Source organism: Parus major, chromosome 5 (assembly GCF_001522545.3).
Source record: "Parus major isolate Abel chromosome 5, Parus_major1.1, whole genome shotgun sequence".
NCBI lineage: Eukaryota > Metazoa > Chordata > Aves > Passeriformes > Paridae > Parus > Parus major.
In genome coordinates this window covers 3,706,483-3,726,260 of record NC_031774.1, presented here as the reverse complement: position 1 = coordinate 3,726,260, position 19,778 = coordinate 3,706,483, and the positions used below count along the sequence as shown (strand labels likewise).

At 46.1% G+C, this 19,778-nt stretch overlaps 1 protein-coding gene and 1 long non-coding RNA gene across 3 annotated transcripts; one reads left to right on the top strand and one right to left on the bottom strand.

Annotated features, from left to right (window-relative positions):
- Positions 1-602: 602 nt before the first annotated feature.
- On the bottom strand, positions 603-17,463 carry DISP2 (dispatched RND transporter family member 2). Of its 2 annotated transcripts, XR_001522273.3 has the most exons (8): positions 12,195-17,463; positions 9,844-9,873; positions 7,882-8,005; positions 6,953-7,068; positions 6,578-6,696; positions 5,568-5,665; positions 1,485-4,964; positions 603-1,392 (listed from the first exon to the last, which is right to left on the bottom strand). XR_001522273.3 is itself a non-coding variant. In XM_015631622.3 (7 exons), the coding sequence occupies exons 1-7, from the start codon at positions 12,818-12,820 to the stop codon at positions 1,545-1,547; spliced, it is 4,533 nt and encodes a 1,510-aa protein (XP_015487108.1). In that variant the 5' UTR covers positions 12,821-17,463; the 3' UTR covers positions 603-1,544. The 2 variants fall into 2 exon arrangements, 1 of the variants encoding a protein (XP_015487108.1); XM_015631622.3 differs by having other exon boundaries at positions 603-4,964.
- Positions 16,120-17,735, top strand: LOC107206130. Its single transcript, XR_004497939.1, has 2 exons — positions 16,120-16,221; positions 17,459-17,735. It is a non-coding gene; the product is annotated as an uncharacterized LOC107206130 (long non-coding RNA).
- The last annotated feature ends 2,043 nt before the right edge of the window (positions 17,736-19,778 follow it).

Here is a 19,778-nt window from a genome sequence, read left to right as displayed (position 1 = left end):
CCCGCACTCGAGGCCCAAAGATCAAAGGGTTTGTGGCCGTCTGTGCAGTCGTGTAGGACACAAAAGCTGTCAGGGTGCTGGTGCTGCTGGTGTGTGAGGTACTAAAATTGCCTACTAAATACCTCATCAAATGAGGCATCTGTATAAAGCGTTTCCCAGCTTAAAGACATTTTTGCACTGCTTGCTACTATGGTTATCTTGATGGGTGGGCAATCTCTCCCGATAGCAACGGGGAGCATCTCCTTGAGGAGGATGCTGCAGTTCCAGCCTGAGGGTGGCTTTGGCTGCCTAAATACCCACCTGAACACTAACCATGACAATTTCAGGATAAAACCCTGAAACTGAAACATGAAATAAATACAGAATCACACATCTGACATACCTGACATATTTCAAACTCTGGTATTAGCTTTAAAAGTCCATGTCCCTATTGGATATCAGGGAGTTGCTGTCTCTCTCCCACAGCGCAGGGACAACTCGTGGATATCAGAAGAGTAAGTATTTTAAAGATGTATACTTCCCTTTGGAAAATGTATTAGGCACTTAAAAGATGAATAACCACAGTGCTCTTGGTGAAAATGAAGCATCACATAGATTTTAGGAAAGGTTGTTAACAAGCATTTATTGTACATCAACTTGTAACTAGAATGTTTTATTTTTTCAACAAATCAGGGCAAATAAATGTTTGTTTTCCTGTTTGTTTCTGGTAGAGGGGTGGGAAAAACCCTAAAATTCAACATTCAACAGATATGTGAATTTAAAAAAGTTACATATTTGAGGGAATGCCTTGAGTGGAAACACACTGTAAAGAGAACACAAGGCACCTGAGTCCAGCAGGGACGAGGATTCTTTTCTCAAGGGGGAAATTCACACTGAAAATCTTTGGCAGTATTAGAATTCCTTCAGATAAAACAAACTGAAATTGTTACTGGAAATAGATTTGGGCCATATTCTGCAGACTCTTCAATGGTCAGGAAGAGGCTGTGTCAACTCAGAAGTCTTGACAGGACTTTTTATAATATCTGAGCTATTTTGGTGGGGTCTGTGGATGTGGGCTTTGCATAAAGTAGAAAATTAAATACTTTAATTTTTATTATTCACAATACACTTCACTTGATACCTAGATTTTCAGTAGCTCAGTTTTGGAATTTTTTATTTATTTATTTATTTATTTTACATGAGCACTCTGTCATTAAATACCTGGAGAGCTTCACCTCATTATTTCTTTCAAGCAAACAAAACCTAATCACCTTGTAGGAAATGACAAACCAGGTTTACTTGGTAAGTCCTGTGAACAGCTGTGAACATGGCACCAGATACTGGAAGTCAAGAGGCTTGTAGTCCATTACAATGGCTCCCGTGTCCTCTCACTGGCATCAGATCTGCTGATTCCTGTAAAAACACATGTTTTGCACAGCTGAAATATTAAGAAATAGTCTCAGTCTCAGCTCTAGGCGAAGTGGGAGGAAAAAATTGATATTTACAGCTCTAAGGACATTCAGATTTCCCTTTTCCCTAGCAGCAGCTTTGCTTTCCGCAAGGTCTCAGCTGTTGTAACCGGAACTTTGTGCACTGGATCGTTTGATCCAAACATCAGGCATGTCTGGCTGGCTGTTGGGCAGCACGACCGGCCCTTCGTTCCCCAATCCAAACCGATTTTTCCATGAAGAGCTGTTCTGCTGTGATGCAGCTGGAGAGACATCAAAGACAGTCTCCCTCAGGTCCAGCCGCAGGGTATCTCTCTTCCCGTTCAGGTAACCTCGCTCCGCGTTACCGTAGGAGTCAGACAGCTCTAAGGCATCGGGACAGGAACTGGCTGATTCAGCGAGCTTCAGGCCTTGCTCAAAATCACTGATTGATGTCTCGCTGGAGATGTTGAGCATATCGAAAGAGCTGCCAAGAGAACAAAGGCATCTGTGAATTTTGTAGATGTCAGCAGCAGGGAGAGGGCTGTGGTCTGAGGTATAATCTGACTGCTGCTGGGCAGTGTCACTGGAGCACTGGGATTTATTGAGCTGCCCTTCTTCTTTCACGCCAGCCGGCTGGATGTGGTCCAGCCCAGACCCATCCCATGCTTTCAGACCATACTTTCGACAGCGACAATCTCGGCAGAGTCTCTCCCTGTGAATTTCTGTTTCTGAGGTGCTGTGCTTGTAAGGAGAGGAAGTTTGCAAGGCGGGACACTGGCACAGGCTGACCTGCTGGTCTCCGAGGGCATCCTGCAGGTTCTGTCTCTCTCTTTCCAGGGAGGGGTGCATTCCCACGCGAGGGCATCTGCTGTCTTCAACTTGTATGTCTTCAGAGAGCACAGAGGGCCGGTTGGACAGCTTGCTTGTGGAAGTGCTGTTGTCAAAACTGTCGCTGAGTTTCCTGGACAAGGGCTGCAGCTCGTATTGCTCGTTTGCAGTGTTGGACTCCTGGACCTTCCGCAACCGGTTTTGCTTCTCGCTGCCCCCACAGGCAAAGTTTCCATTTGGCCCAGAGTCATCAGAATAGTCTTTCATGGTGTGGGCACAAGGCCAAAGGATCTGCCCGCAATTCTTCTCTGGGCCAAAGAAACAGCAGAGCGACTGGAAGAAGAGGCTGGCAAACCCACAGCTGATACAATTGATCATCATGATGAATATCCCCAGCTTCCTGTACGCCAGGACCGTGGCAGGCAACATAATGACCCCTGCAGAGAAGAGAGCAGAAGCTGCCATGGCTGTGGCACAGCTCATCTGCTTCAGGGAAAAGGCCACTCGGCTCAGGCGGTCGGAATGGGGGCACAGGTGATAGGAGATGCAGTAGTTGACAGTGAAGTCAACAGAGAGACCTACTGCAGCTGAAATGAAGAGAGACTCCACTGCATTGAGCTGCCACTCCAAGAGGACCAAAAGGCCAACGGTTACCAGGACGGTGCCTGCAATGGCAGTAACTGAGAAAACACTAAGGAGAACATTCCAGGTCGTGAGCAGCAGCACCACAAAGGAAATGGCTATGGAGAGCCCCATGACCACCATGGTTTCTGTGCTGAGACTGTGCTGGAGGTTGTACAGCTCTAGTTTACTGGTAAACCATCCATTCTGAAGCCCCATGGGGGCAGTTTTCATTTCCTCTGTTATCCAGAGGCTGATTTCCTCATAGAATTGTTTGGCTCTGCTGTAGTTGAAGGTATAGTGATAAATAGTTTGAAACTGCAGCACTAAGGCAGCGACATTTCCCTCCCCATCAAACCTGAGGCCCAGATCGTACATTTCTGCCCCTTCCCTGCCCTCTTCCAGGAGCATCATTTTGATGCAGTGCAGGAAGACTTCGCTTCTGTAAGGGAAGGAGAACTGGTTACAGCAAAGGTTGAAGCTGTGGTCTCGCTGGGAGCACTGGCGACTGTCCATCCACCTGAGGAACTCCTCCATGAAGCACACAGTAGATTTCTGTTCTGCATCAGGATAATAAAAAGTTTTGTTCTTCACTTTTTGGCAGAATTCAAGGAGCCACTTCTGGGCATCAGGGTTTTGGATGGTGAAGGTGGTGTCTGTCACTAGGGTGCCGTTGCTTTTTGGATTGAAATGGTCCCCGTTATCCACGGGCAGAATGCCCCAGACAATGGTGACAGGCATACGCTGGCCTTCTCCACGCTCCAGCCTCTCAAACATGAACTGGTGGCAGTACTCGGAATCGTACCTCTCAAAGGGGTGGCTGAGCCTGAACACTTGGACAGATGATGTCTCCAGAGTTGGGAGTTTGAGTTTGGGGTTGGAACAGGAAATGTAGGCACCTCCTATGGCTAGGGCAGCAAACCAGCAGATCCAGATGTACCGAAACTTGATGACTCCACAAGGCAGAAGCTTTTCAAAGAGCAGCTTGGAGGTTTCAGACAGTGTGTTCTGGAGAGCTCGGAGGACGTAATGAACGGAGAGAGCGACTCTCTTGTGGCTGCTGTTGTTCCAGTAGGCTTCTGGCTTGTAAACACAGGTTGTTGCGATGTAGCGCTCGTACAGCACGGCCGAAGAGGGCAGCCAGGTCATCATGAAAACCAGGTTCACCAGCACCGAGGTGCCCATGTAGACAGCGAAGCAGCGGATGGCTGTGATGTTGCTGATGTAGCTGGCGTAGAAGGCAGCACCGGTCGTGAAGCATGAGGCCAGCATGAGATAGGCAAAATGGTGCATGGTTTGACTCACCCACTGAGCAAGCCCGGCAGAAGGGTTCTGGCTCTTGCTGAGGTTCCACAGGTCGAAGAAGACGAAAGTGTGGTTGGCACAAATGCTGCTGAGAACAATGACTGCTGTCAGGTTGACAAAAGGGAAATAGGTGAATCTGAAGGCCACCTTGTACAAGAAGTAGGAGATCATCAAAGAGCTGACAACAGCGAGCAGGACCATCAAGGTAATAAACAGTGAACGTAAATAAAAAGAAATGCTTAGAAAAATAGCTAATATTGCCAGGACTGGATACTTAGTATCCAGTAAAAGGTAGTGGTGGAATAGCTTCTGTTTAAGGCCCAAGTCCATTCCAGTGATAGATGTGTAGTTATCAAACAGATCCCAGGTTTCAAGGTTGTCTAAGTAGATCCCCATCATAGATGCACCTTTTCTTGTAGGCAGGAAAAGCAGGCTGTATTTGAGAGAGGGCACTTGGTACTCCATCGTCTGGGGACTGAGAAAGTCCCTGTCGACCAAGAAGTGAAGCAGCTGGTAGATGGCGTTGAAGCGGGTGCATTTTTCTGGGACTTGGGCGCACTGAGAGTGTTTCTGTCTGACAGCCTCGGGGCCTATGCAGGATGGAGTGAGGACACCTCGGTGGTAGTCTGGAGCACAGGCACGGAGCAGAGCCAGGGTGTGGGAGATGTCTCCTTGGGTTATCTCCAGACATGAAGACCTGTTGTACAGGACAGCAATGTAGTTCCCCAGGGACCAGCTTGGGCAGCATTCATTGGCTTCAGTGCGCTGGCAGAGGTCTCTAAAATGCACATGTGAGCGTATCTGAAAAACATGAGGGCGCATCAGATCAGACCCTTTCTTGCAGCCCGTGTTCCTTAGTGACTCCAGTAATTCTCTCCTCTCCTCTCCCCCTTTCCCCAAGGTGTGCCACACATCCCTGGTCATCCTCCCAGTGACAAATCCCAAACACCAATGCTATGGAAAGTTGGTAGACTTTAGTAAAAATTAAACCCTGTCCATTATTTATATTTTATAAACACAGATTTGAAATTTTGCCTTCTATGGCAAATGCAGCTCATCCAATTAAGCTTTCCACTTGTAAAACTTGCCACCAGTCTCCAAGCTGGTAGCTCCACTTCCATAATTATGTTTTGCTGCCCAAAATCCTCAGCAGCTTCTGATGGACACCTTTGGCTTCTGTACCAGCTCCTGTTCAGTTGCCATTTATTCTTGTTTAATTTGCAACTGGCAGGTGGGATTATCCCTATATTGCCAAGTCAGTGAAATGTTTTGGAATCCTCCAGGTGAAACTTCTTGTATAGCTTACATTGTTTTTTTGTCTGGCATCCTCTCAGCAAGACATCAAAGACTGCAGCAGACAGAAAAGAGACAGCCTGTACATGTGTTCTTCCTGCCATCACTGACCTTGTCTTGTTCCATTTGACACATAGACTGAATTGCTTGCAAGTTCCATAAGCTCCCAGCAGTTGTGGACATAAATACCAGCTGGGAATAGCTCTTTTCTGAAATAAAGAAGAAGAAAAAAAAATCATAAAAGGATTAGGTAATGAAGATGAATCAGCCAGGGTGTTTGGAGTAGACTTTCTCTTCACAGAAAAAAGAAATTTATATCTCTGTCCATAGGACTGCTCTGGAGGGCTCCCTGGAGGGAAGCAGGTCACAAGGCAATAGTGAGCATGAGCCTTGTGTGACCTCACCCCTGCCCCTTGAAATTGGTCAGCAGCATCAGGGCATTTTCAAAATCAAATGTCAGCTTGCCTTCAGTGACTGCTGGCATCTGGTTCTGCATCCCTGGAACAAGGGAGGAGCTTGAGCTCAGTCAAAAACCCCCAAGGACCTGCGGGTTTGGTGTGTGGCTTGTTTCAGAGGTGGATAGAAGGCAGGGAAGAGAATAAAAATATCTGCATGCTGTTCTTCTTTCTACTTATTAGTGCCCATTTTGGGACAAATTTGGGGGATGTTGGAGTTTTCTGATTTTCTCTACAGATTTTACTGCCATTTACATTTTTCAAGAAGGAAAGAAGGAACAGAGAGAGGGAGCAGACAAGGGAGAGGGAGCAGACAGCAAGCCAGGCATATGTTGTTTCTTCAGAGTATTCACTTTTGGTATGGGTAAATGGTGAGAACATTAGTCCTTTGATGTGTGCTTTCAAGGTATATTTCTAAAGGGAAAACAAGAAGTATGGCAAAGAGTTAAGAAGGAGAACCAACTCTTCTGAATTTCTAACTCAGCCTTTTCTGACCAGTGAGGTATGAAGTGCAGGGAGAGCACTGTCAGAGTTCTCACTGGTGGAATTGTACACAAGGCTTGCCTAGAGCAAATTCAGAGTATTCCCTGTGTCCTGAACTCTGACAGTTCTGTCAGTTGAGTTCTGGGTGTGCAGTATTTACTGTCCCATCAAGATTTCAGTCACCTGGGGGACCACAGAAGAATCCATCTGCTCCATAGATGGTTTCCACCATTCTCCGTGTCCTCGCTGCTTGTTCTTCCTGAGCAACCTTCTGTCCTCTGCCAATGCCAAGGTCATCATAGCTAGCAAGAGGGCAGATTATTGTTAATAACTATAATTATTAACAAGAGAGTGTCTGGCTGGGAGTTACATTCACTGACAAGGCTCACAGCAATAGGAAGCCCAAATCCATTGCAGGCACACAGACTTCAAACTCTCCAATGCCTCAGTTGATTTTAAGTGTAGGATATATGGAATTCACATAGATATTTTGGAATATTGGATATGTGACTTTACAACCAACATGTTCCTCAAACCCCGCAAACCAAGCTCAAATACCTTTTCTTCTTGGCATAGGGAGAAAGGGAAAGGGTCTTCTTGTAGCCTGTGTGGCTCTCGATATTCCTCCACACAATGAGCTTCCTGCCAATGTCAGTGTCCCGTGGCTCGAAACCCTGCACCAAGGGAAAGGGCTTTGTCACAGCTCCACTTCAGCTCAGTGGTTTTTAGGCCTCCTCTGACACATGGAAACTGTATGAGACTGTTACTGCATCTTGGAGAGATGCACAAATTGATCTTTCCCTGGAAATACTGCATCCCAGAGATGAGAGAAAAAAATACAAACCTGTTCCTTTTCCTTTTTTTCCTTTTCCTTTTTCTTTCCTTTCACATCAACAGTGGCTACAATTCTCTCTCCCTTATCTCCTAAGAATTTATCCTCCTTTACTAGTGTAGTAATCCCTTACAGAAATGGCACTAATTTTCCTTTCTGTGGGCAAGCTCTAGTGTGTTCTTATTTTCCCAAAATTCCTCCATGAACCAGAGGCAGGGATGATTTTAGGGAATGTGGCATTCCACATGGAAAACGTTCCACGTGCATAGTGCTCAGAACAGGGCATGCTCTCCAAATCAAAAGCCTCATGCACAGACTGTAGGAGCCAAAGCCAGCTCCTCTATCCAGTCTCTGCCAAGCCTAGCTCTTCACTGTGGGCAATCCCAGCCTTCCAGCCTTGGAAGGGGAGCAAAGGGAGCAATCCCAGTTTGTGTTGGCAGCGTCTCCACACTGGAGTGAAGGCACTGGTGGGAGTGCACAGCACGGTTAAGGGATGGGCCTGTGGCTGGCGCTGGCATAGGCTGTGTTCTTCCTGTGTGTCAGGGGCAGCAGTGCAGGACTGGCACATTCTGCCCATCTTGGAGGGATGATATCACTGGTTGAGCATGGATATTCCTTACATTCCTATTGATACCTCAGCTGTGTAGGGACTTACCATTAGGGGTTCTGAAAAGTCAGGCAGGTTCCCAACCAGCAGCCCAGCCACGGTGCAGATCGCTGCCACCGCGGAGCACAGCACCAGCACGGCCAGCGGCCACTCGGCCATCAGCTGTGAGTAACTGCAGTCAACAGGAGGAGAAAAAACAGCAGCTGGTAAGATGCTTCTGCTCTGAGCACAAAACCTGCTGTTGAGCCAATGAGGTGTGAGTAACAGGAAGGAAAAAAGTCAGGGTCTCTGGTTTGTGCAGTTATTTATTGTGAAGCTTGGAGTCTCTAGTGCAGCTATTAATGAACATATTACACCTCTAACTGGATATTTGCAGGCAGCTCTAATTAACTTGGGTAATTACATTTTGCCTCCCTGCGTTTTCCAGCTTTTTCAATCAGAAATAATAAAAACCAGACTCATGTGTCCTCGAGCAAAATGAAGCTTTAAACATTTAAGTTCAAAGAGTGCATTTAGAAAGAGCCTTTTAATTTTCCCCCACATTGTGCAATGTCGGCTGGTTGCTGCAACAGTTTAGGCTACAGATTTACCAACTGGACCCTGAGAAATCTTTGGATTATTCTGAAGAGTCCCTGAAGGTAACTGACCTGAGCAAGCCCACTGTCATTGGTCTAAATTAATGTATTTAGACACTGCTCCAAATTAATATGAATTCACTAGAATACATACAATTTTAATGATGTATCACAAAATTTTGATGACATTAAAACCCTTCCAGGGAAGCAGCTTACTCTGCCTAAATATTATTTGCCAGTTACTTCTGTTCTTGAAGAGCTGGTGTAAAATTTTCTATCCAAGTTCTGTTTTTCCTTTGGAACAAACTATCTCCCATATAGGATGATCTATGAAAGTTACTCTTCCATTTTTTTTACCAGTGCAGGTTTTACTGTGTCAAGATTTTTGTCTTCTTCAGAAATATCAGTTGAGACATAAGAGAGCAGAATGGGTTCCTGCTCTGGTTTGGCAAGTTAGTTCTTTTGTGTTCTGATGTATTTCTGAAATACAACAAATTCTTTGTGCAAAAATAGTTGACAAGTATTTGTGAAGGGAAAGGAAATATTTATGAATTTTATTTGAGATGGAATGCTTCTCCTTGTCTGCTCTTTTGTCCCTTTTGCCTGGGACTCCACTACAGCTATTTTATCATTAGAAGTCATCACAAGCACTTCAAACACCTTTGCACATGACTTTTGATTTTTAATTTTTTAAAAAATTTTGGTTTTGTTTTGGTTTTTTTTTTTCAGTTTACAATTGCCTTATCAAGTTTGTTTTCATAGACAAAGTCTTTACAATGAAAATGAACAAAACTGCTCTTTATTTATTAGAGTACTTAATTTCTGGAGGCTGTTTTGGATATTTCCATGTCCAATTACCAGAAAAGAAAGAACAAAACAAATCAGCTGCAGTTGCTGATGATGGAAGGTGCTTACCCAAACCATCCAGAAAAAAAGTTAGATTTTAAAAAGTAGAAAGCAATCAAGTTATTTTAATTTTGATAAATGTATTTAAAATTTTCTGTCTTTTGAATAGATGAGTTTATTTCATGGATGTCTTTTCCTTATTTTCCTCTGATAGGATAAGCTGAATTAATCTTACATACATACATATATATATATATATATGTATGTATATATATATATATGTATACACACACACACAGAGACACATACAGAGTTATACATATAAAGCTACTGTATGGGTTAGAGCCAGGCACCTGCCCAAGAACAGCTAGTGAGACAGTGTTACTATTCATTAATGCAGGTTAAATTGATCTCTCAAGCAAAAGGAGATTTTTCCAAGGAGTGGAAAGCCCCAGGAGCGCTGACCTCGCCTCTGGAGCTGGGCCTGCTGGGATGTCATCAGCAGTAACACTCTGCTTCTCCTAATATCAGGACAGGAGAGCACTGATCACAGGGTACAAGGACAGGAAGCTTTTGCTGTTAAACATACCTTTTTGGCATCCTGAAAGCTTTGTCATGTCTGCAGACAGAAAGGAAAAAAGATGTGATAATTTATTATTTTCCTGGGAAGTCCAGTGCTGAGCTGATCCCTGAGCAGGTTAACCCTTGCAGGGCTATAAGCACCAAGGTGAGCCAGTGCTGACACAGTTCTATCACTGTGTGAATTAGTTTAATGAATAATAGAGTCTTTTTCTCTCCCATTTTAACCATACTGGATAGGAAGTCATGCAGTCACTCCTCATTTTGCCCCTCTCAGAAAACCCTGCAGACAGTACTGGAAATTAGCAATGCAGTCCTATAGAAGTCCCATTTCAGATCTGATCCATTAAAATCTATCTGGTTTAAGTGCTTTCCATGCACTTCTTAAAGTATTTCTTGATGAAAGCAAACCTCTTTATCAAATCTCATGAGCTGAGCTAGCTACGAGCGTAGATAGTTTTGTATTTCCTGTTCAGCTCAGTGAGGATTTTCCCAAAAAGGTGGCTCTCATTTGTTTCCTGGGTCTCTCCAAAGACAGTGTCTTTTCAGGCTATAAGAGCAGAAAGCCAGTGGAACTGCTAAAAATATTTTATCTGGATTTTCTTCACAGAGGAGCATTTGTCACTCCTACCTGAAGGGCTCTGAGGGGGGAAATAAAGAAGCCTTCTCCAGGGTATCCAAAGTTTGTCAATGAATCCCTGAAGACAAGCCTTCCACCAGCATCCTGTCAGAAAAGCTTCATCTTGGTGGGTCAGATATCTACAGGACCTTTTGTTCTGCTCTCTCTCTGCACTGAAAGGTCCCCTTGAAACATGCCCCAGAGTCTGGCACAGCCTTGGCTTGGTCACAGCTTCCAGAGAACTGCTCCCACCTCTTTCTGCAGCTGTGCCAAGCTCTGCTCAGCCAGTGCTCCCTCCTCCTCTCACCCTCCTACGCTCCTGCTTAAACTGGGAGAAGGTCCTGCTGCACTCCAATATCTGTGTTGGGCAGATGGCCCCCCCTCCATGCAGCAGCCAACTGGGGGCCTTGAGGCAGCTCATCCTTTCTAGCCTTGTTATGAGTGGGAGAAATGGAAAAGCAGTGGAGGAGAGCTCCCCATGGCAGAGTCACTCCGGGTGGCTCGTGTAATAAATGATTCTGTGTTTTGCTCGTCACGCTAATGCTCTGTAGATTTGGGACAGAGAGGAGCAGAGCAAAAGCCTCCCCAGATTATCAAAGCGAGGTCTCTCTCCAGCAGTATACTGCCCATCCTGTGCTAATTCCCTCACAATAGCTCTTCAAGCAGATTTACTTGGATTAAAAACCTCATTCTGGCATTATTATGTTATCACTTTTCTGACTGCTGGTGCTGCACACTCTGCCAAGGATTTACAATCCAGCTGTGCTTCCTACTTAAATAACCTGTTACAGAGGACGTGGTTGGCAATCTTGTTGATGGCATATGAGTGAAAAAGGATCCAGAAAAAGGATCCAGGAAAATGATTCAGATAAAGGACCTAGGTTCCTTTGACTGCAGTTCCTCTACACAAACACAAGCAAATTAAATCCTGTGTAAATAGCTGGAAAATGAGACTCTAAAGGGCTTTCGTGCCTAACACTGCAATGCTGTACACAGGCAAGGAATCCTGTGCCATCTTTTATCAGGATTCCGTGGCTATGGCTACAGCAGTGAAGGGATCATGATCTCTTGTGCCAAGAGTGGACTCTAAAAGGCACACTGAGGAGGAAGGATGGTGCTGGCTGAAAGAAGTATAGGTTGTAGCTCAGGCTGCTGTTACCCAGACACTACATACAAATGGAGTCTGTCATGGACAACAAGGAATTCATACCCTGGTTGCTGCCCAACCTGGAAAGCCAAATAATGTTCACCCCTTTAGTATCTCTTACTGCTCAGCTGCAGCCAGTGCTTACCCTCTGCTGCCACTCCCTTCCAGCACTGGCAGCAGCTTCTGTAGGGGAAGGAAATGAACTCTGTTCCCACCACTGAGAACTCTGCCAAGATGAAGGACTGGCAGCTGGGTGGCTAGGAGTGCAAAGGGAGAAAATACAAAGGTAAAGGAAGATGGACATATTCACAGCTGCATGACCCAGGACCGACTGAGTGACCTTGGCTTTAGCCAGCCACTCCCTTGAGAAGGAAATCCCACCTCTCCCTGGCACGGTAATGGCAGCTCTCTGTATGCCCACACAGAGGTAGAGAGCCAACTGGATGCTTCCATGTGTTTTGGAGCAGCTGCTGCCTCGAGCTGAAGAGCAAATCCGTGTTTCATCCATGCCAGCTCAGACCCTGCTCATCCCTCCCACTTCCCCCCACCAAGCCTGGAAGATGCTCTTTTGAGCCGCCCTCCGTGTGCCTCTTACCTGACTGTGACTACGTGATGTTGCACCGGCCGCCGCTGCCCGGGGGACCACTGCTTCCAGGGCGTTTCCGAGGCCTCGTGGTGGGAAGCTGGCACAAGATCACCACTGGAAAGGTGGGAACACAGCACGGGCCTCTCGCCATGCCCAGGGAGCGAGGGCAGGCCGTAGCTGCCTCGGGACTCCTCCTGGTTGCAGGGGTAATATGGGTGGTGCTGCTGTGAGTCCTGTGAGCTGGATGGCACCTGGCCATTGGACTGCGTGGAGCCTGGCCCAAGCGTGTGGCTGGAGGAGGGTAAGTTGTCTTCCCCTGGCCCAGGGGATGCAGGAATGGGGCAGTGATGGACTGGGCAGATTTTTTCCCAGGAAGTGCCACTGTAGCTGAGCTCAGCGTTCCCGATCTCTGGCATGGCAAGGCAGGTCTGGCAAGGTCCTGCATTTTGTTTTTCCCTGTGAGAGAAATGAAGGGAAAGGTGGTTGAAAGGTTGCACTGGAGAGCTGAATCCCAAGAACTGGAGATGCTCACATACCTCCCACATAACACAAATGTCAAACCTCACCCACTGTATCCTGTACCAGGAGTCAGCCCAAGGGCTGGACTGGATTATGCTTTTTATAAAGATGTCCATGACTCATTCAGGGATCCCAAGTGATGGAGAATCCTGTAATCCATCTTCTGTGTGCCTTGCTCCAAAAGTTTGAAAAATTCTCCAGGATATTTCACTGTGGAGGGGGGTCCTAAATCAGGACCCAGAGAGATTACAGAGGCCTGGACAAATAGAAACCAAAGGAATCTGCATGTGAAGAAGCCACTCAATTATTTGCACTCCTTGGGAGGATTAATTAGTGTGATTGCTCTGCAGGAGGACTGGCACTGCTCCATGTTGGGTCAGCAGGAGAGTGAGTCATCCCTGGCACTGACACAGCTGAGCAGTGAACTTGAGGGCTGTGACATCTAACAGGGCCTTCAGCCTCCAGCCTGGCACATTCCTTAAAGGCTCCCATGTTCTGCATGCTCCACTGGGCTCTTCAGGAATTTTTTAGACACACATCTCCCAAGGATGACAGCAACAAATTTTATTTGTCTTACCTTGTTGGAGGGGGATGGACTGGGATCTCTATAGATCCTTTGAAACTTGACCATCCTCTGGCTGCTGAATTTGCTTAGACAAAATATTTGCAGACTCCAGTTCCCAAGTGATGAGGTGTCTGCAGGATACACTTTCCTCTCTCCCAGGAATTTAATACATTATTTCATTCCTATAGTTCTTGATTTATGGAGCCTGAGTGGTTTTGCTAGCTTGGAGAAAGTTTGAGGGACTGCTTAGTCTGTGTGACAACAAAAACCCCTTCACACAAAATAGATTGAGGTCCTTCTGACCCCAAAAATGCCTTAGGAATTGCTGTCACAAGAGATGCAGACACCAGCAGTTTCTGGTCCTTGTTCAGAGCACGTGCCATGGTCTCTTACAGCTGAATTATGTGTCTTGCTGCAGTGCCTGGCATCCAGGATTAAAAAGGACAAACAGTTCAGGCCAGCCAGAATCACAAAGTATCTCAAATCATCAAAGAATTATGAGTATTGGAGCAAGACTGCAGTGAGATGAACTTTAGCCTGAGGGACCTTGTGTGATATGGGAAAAAAATGAAGGTAAAAAGGTGGGGGAAGAATGTTTTTTATATTTTGTAGAGTCCCTCTCATTTATTTTTCTCATAGCCATAGAAAAAGGGCAAAATTTTAGTGATTACTGTCTCTGGAATTGCACCCAAAGTTAACTGGCAGGAGATTATCAAAGACAAAAGAGTCTGGAGAATACTATTAGCTCAGTATTGCTTGAAAATTGCTATTTTTTCCAGAAAGCAGGACATATTGGCCTTGGCAGTCTGTGCTGTGTACTTTCCAACATCAGCTGAGTTTATCAACACTGATAAACTATATTTAATTTTTGTACAAAATGGGTTTATTTCATTAAAATCATTACAGCAGAGTCACATTTGTGGTAGCAGTTACACCTGTGCTGATGTGGACACATGCCACAGGCATCGCACTTAGCTTCATTTGCACACTGTACCAGTCCAGGGACCAGTAACAGAGAAATTTTGACTCATTAAGCCCCACCCAATGCTACATTTAGTTTCTAAGCCTAAAGAAAGCTGCAGCAGTTACAGACACACATAGCACATTCCTGGGTCCTGACTTCAGAAGCCATAATTGATATGCAAATGCAAAGTATCCAGAAAGAAGTCAGTGTCTGTGCTGAAGCAGGTGCCAGAAAACCAGCAGACAGGTGTGTGCACACACCTTATCTCACCTCAGTGAGATAAGGTTGAGATCAGATTGTCCTCAGCAGTTCCAGTGCTCATTTGCCTCTGAGCTGCAAGGCAAGGTACTGGTAAGACTTGAGCTGGTTCAATGCAGCAAGAGGGAGAGCAGCTGGCAGAGCAGAAGCTCCTGAACTGTGACAATGATACCCCAGTCAGCAACAGAACTTGTCAGATAACATCAACAATAGGCTTGATGTCCTTGCTGTCCTGTCCCAGGTGGATTAGTGACAGGATTACCTGGCCTTTCAAGCGTGTGATTTGTGTTAGAGCTCTTGTAAAGGTAGTTCACAACAGGAGACTCCACACTTGTCATATGTGAGATTACAAATGTGGTGCCAGCAAAGCTGCTCAGGAGATGCAATCTGAGCTATTGTCTGGAGTTCTTACAGCCTCATCAGAGGTGTCCCTGCACAGGCAGGGATTCAGGTGCAGCACAGGACAGGAGTGCTGCAGGCAGACCAAGGAAAGATTAGGGTCTGTGGCAGTCAACACATAAAATCACATTTTTAATTAGTCTTTACACTTCTTTACTAATTATAGAGGCAACCTGATAGGAGGATAGTAAACCATCACATACCCTACAGTGCTGGTGAGCTGCAGGGGCAGAGGTTGTTTGGGACAGCTGACCTGGAGAGTCTCTCAAGCCACACTCTCAAGCTTGAAGTGTAAATCATCCACTCTTCCCATGTGTCCAGTGACTTGTCTGTGGGGAGTTTGTAGTTTTGTACTATGGGGAAATTTTCATCAGAGAGATGAAGTCATGGTAGTGTTATGCTTTTACAAGGTCTAGACCTTTTCTGACTCCCTTTTTGTTGCCTCTAAGTTCCTCTTTTTCCTTATCCTTGATCCCATTGTTTTCCCTAGTTTTTGCACACTTTAAATAGGTGATGCTCTCCTACAGTGCATAATAATTCATAAAGACACTGCCGCACTGGCATCTTGTGTTTTGGTGTTCCTACACCTGTACTATGTTTCTAAACTTCTTTTTTCAAAAGAAAAGCAAAATTCTTATCCCTTTAGACTACTCTATCTGCACAGCAATCTGGGACCAGAGGCTCTTCACGACTTAATTAGCCAGTCTGCCTCATCTGAGAGTGAGTATGTGACACTGAGCAGAACAAAAGGGCTTTTACAAAATACACTTTGAACATAGTCAGGGAGAGGCAGGAGACCATGCAATGAAAAATTCTTCCTCCACAAGCCCCTTGGCTACAAAACCCCCTGGTGGGGAAAGCAGATGCCAAACTCTTGGATATCACAGATTGCCTCCGGATTTTCCGCACATACGTTGGTAACGTTGAGTCTAATATTTCACATGAAATCACACTCTCCTTGTTTACCATCTTTGCTGTGAAATACTGTCAAGTTCTGTTCTTCCCCCGCATGTCATTTCCTAACTCAATCCCTGGCCTGCTCAGTGACTTCAGATTCTGGAATAACTTTGGCAAGTTTGGATTATTCACTCGTGACTTTTCTCCATTATCTCTTTTTCAGACTAAACAATTACAGCTCTATCAATCACCCTTCAGATATGAGTTCCCTTATGTTCATCCCTCTCCAACTCCATGGCGATGTGACCTTGGCTGTCCACAATCTCCAGGGAAACCTGGAGCTTGCAAATAATGATCAGTTTGGATAATCACCGCTGGCAGCTCAGCAGAGTTCGAGTCTCCACTTGCTGCTCTCCCAATTAGCTGCAGTGCTGGTGAGCTTAACCTTTGGTCTGCTGAGGTCTGCACCAGACACGTAGGCTGCTCCTTCTTTGCCTGAAACCATGTTGCTATTACTTTTCTGGGCCCTCAGGACCCTGAACTATGCTAGAAAAAAGTTTCTGGGGATTTCTGATGTCTGTTTGCTGTCAGGCATGAGGAGAAAAGGGCAGAGCACCACACTGGACTCTATTTGCCACACTGACACTGACAAAGACTTTTATTTTTAACATTCATTCCCACTCTGGGCTGTGTCAGATATTCAATATCTTTGGGATTAAATGAACAGAAATGGTGTCTTGGCTGCAGAAAAGCCCCCAGAGGCAACTGACAGCCTCCATTTTCTTTTCCAGGTTCAGCTGGATACAACCTGAGAGATGCTGGGAAAGGAGAAAAGAAAGGGTGTAAGGGAAGGGATAGACTAGGGTTAACTGCTCCTGTTACCCACAGCAGTGAGCTATGTTGCTCTTGCTTCCCTGTCTCTTGCCCTGAGATGTCTAGACAGAATAATAATCCAATTTATGGACCTGCCCAAGCCACTCTGAGTGCAGCAGTGCCTCTCAGACGAGTACCAGGGCACACACACCCTACCTTGTGTGGGGGACCCAGCAAAAGGACTGGAGCTTCTTCCCACAAGGAAACAGGAAAGAGAGGGTCAGGATTTTAAGGAGACAGCTTTCTGCCATTCCAGATCTGCAGAGATGTGGAGTAGTGGTGGAATACAGGGTCTGTGGCAGGAGCCAAGGGCTGTATGCTGTCAGTCCACTCCCCTGGCAGGGATTATCTTCCTCTTCCAGAGACCACCATCCTTCTGCCCCACAGAGAATGGCTGCAGGACCTGGCTTTAGGTTTTACCTGCTCACTCAGCCCCAGCAGGGTGGTTTACTAGAAACATGCTGTGTTGGCTTCTCGCTCCCAGCACATTTCCCTCAGGATGGTTCTGTTCTGCACCACACGGAGCCGAGCTGGGATGGAGGAAGATTTGCAGGCAGGGAAATAGTAGCATATGGTCACCTTCCTTTCTCTAAGCAACTCCAGTTTTTGCCACTCCCTGGTCATGCTGCCCCCCACAAGCCACACAGCAGGAGAGCACATGTGGTTCTGAGAGGGTAATGGGCCAAAAATACTCAGCCTTTTGCAGGAATGGCTCCTTTCTCTGTCTGCCTAATTCCACCGGTTTCCCCCAAACCCATTTCTATACCCATTGCCTTTTTTTTTTTTTTTTTTTAATAGATCATTTTCCCCTTTGCATACTAAAGAGAGGATCAAGAAAGAAGCACTTTGCATATGAAAGATGGGAAACACCTACTGAGTGAATGGAGCTGTCTGATGCCTGACTCAAACTACAACTTCTCCTGTTGCCAGAGGAATCTCAAGGGGGAATAAAAACAAGGAGAAAAATGGCAGAAGTCTGTACCTTGCCTACAACCAGAGCCCTTTTTCATCAGGAACCTTTGCTCAATTAGAAATTAAGTGCCACAAAATTTCATTCATTAAAAAAAAGAAACTAGTTTAATTCTCTTTACCCTTTTTTTTCTTCCTTTAGCAAAGTTGTGTTTGCATATCACCTGAGAAGTGTTCCCAAATGAAAAAGAAATATGAATTCTTTCTGGATTAAATCCATGTGCTATAGGTCAGCTTCCATCTAGACTAATAGCTTTTTCCTGGAGAGCTGTAAATGATTTTTTAAGAATGTGTTTTATAATGGAATTTAAATTTCTCTTTGAACATACCACCCGCAAAACTGCAGTGGAGCTCTTGAGAAAAAGAGATTTTTTCGTTGTATTTTACAAGGAGATAAGAATGCCCTTTCCCTGGGATTAGGGAAGGGTTCATTGCATTCACTGTCACCTTGTTATCTAGCTCCTGTCTCCCTGACAGGCAGAGACAGGCACTCCTGAGCAATCCATCTCCTCCTTTGGCTGCAGCAAATCCTTGTGAACTGAACAATTCCTGCGGAGTTCTTTTGTTTTGCTTTTTCAGTCTAGCAGCAGGATTGTGCATACCCTTGAGAAGACCTACAGTGTTTTTGTTAGTGAAACTCCTGAGTATGTTAAATCATCATGAAAAATTAATGAGACTGCAAAACTCTGCTTCCCACATAGTCTGCCAGGAAAAGTTTAATTTTATAATCCTTTCCATTGACTCGTGCTAACAGCCTTACCTTTACCCCAGGCAGCTGTTGCTGATGCTGTGGGTACAGGTGTGTGTGCTGGGATAGAGCCAGACACGGAGAGCTCAAGGTTCCTACCCAACCTTCAGTGCCAGAACAGCTCTGTCTGCACTAGGAAAATCATGCTTGCTAAGCCTTGTTTTGAAGAAAAAAAAAAAGAAAGAGTGAAATGGAAAGGGAAAGGAAAAGACAATCCCCACCTTGGTGTCCCAGGCTGAAAGAGGACAGGAGGAAGGTGATGTTTTCTGATGTCTGTGTTTCTCTGCTGGTGAGGTGAGCATTGATGGTGCCTTGGCTAGGGCAGAGGGTGGGGACCACAGAGCTAGGAGTGAGTGAGCAGCATGGGTGAAGTTTGAAATACACCTGTGTCAGGTGGCTTAACTCTCTATAACTTACCTCTCACAGGCTGCAGTGTTCATTTCAAGACCTGTCCAAACAGCAAAGGAGTGCTCAGACAAGCAAAGAAAATGGCTCCAGTGACAGGTCAGCCCCCACTGAATGTGCGAGGTGTCTGGTGCTGGACACAGTGCTGGACTGTGTGAGAATTTCTGAAGACTGAGACCCACAGGCACTGCAGCCTCTGGCCGAGGACATCAGAGCTGTCTGACGAGCAGTGAGTGCCCTGTCAGTGCCTCCGGGCGGGTGGGGCTTTCTCAGCCCGCATATCCTGTCCCAGACAGAAATGGAACCCTTGGGCTTTCAGAAAGGATTTGTGTGCTGCTGACCTCGGGGTGTGCTCTGGTCAAGCAGAATCTGAAGAGCTTATGTCTGTTGCCCGTGTCTAACAAGTGCCAATGTACTTGTGAATATGGGATGTCTCCTTGCCGATAATTATGGGCTTGTTGGCGTTTCCAGAAAATGTTGATGATTGTGGCTGCTAACCTGGTTTAAGACACCAGGTAAGGGAGCATATGGCACAGAGGGATGAGGAATGTAGGGGTTTATGGAGGAGATCTTTGGACTGAAACCCATGTTTGCCACAGCTGAGTGCAATAAGGCTCTGTCTGAAACAGGCTGAGCTTCCCAACAATAGCTCTCCCGTTGCTGCAGAAGGGAAAGCACACCATGTTGCAGGATCGAAACCTGCCCGGGAGGCCAAACCAGGAAGCCCCCCCCGGCACGAATGGCTATGCATGGTGTTCCTGGCCCCAGGGCAAGAAGAGCCAGGGCTCCGGCTGGGCAGCGTACATCGCCAGAGCCCGAATCGCGGGTGGGCAGCTGGGCAGGCAGCGAGGGACTCTGTCTTCACCACCGGTGGGAGGACAGGAGGACAGTTCCTCGAGGGAACTGGGGGACCCTGGTCCCAGGAAAACCCAGTGGCACCGACCACTTCCACACACAGAGCCGGGAGTGGCGGCAGTTCCCACCCGCCGGGCCACC

What these genes read in the sequence shown, in the direction of transcription:
- DISP2 (XM_015631622.3), bottom strand. Translation starts at nt 12,820, where the DNA reads ATGGACATCTTTATAAAAAGCATAATCCAGTCCAGCCCTTGGGCTGAC. An exon ending in CATCACGTAGTCACAGTCAG is followed by an intron (nt 9,874 to 12,194) that starts GTAAGAGGCACA and finishes TTCTGTCTGCAG; the next exon opens with ACATGACAAAGCTTTCAGGA. An exon ending in GTCAAATGGAACAAGACAAG is followed by an intron (nt 4,965 to 5,567) that starts GTCAGTGATGGC and finishes CATGTTTTTCAG; the next exon opens with ATACGCTCACATGTGCATTT.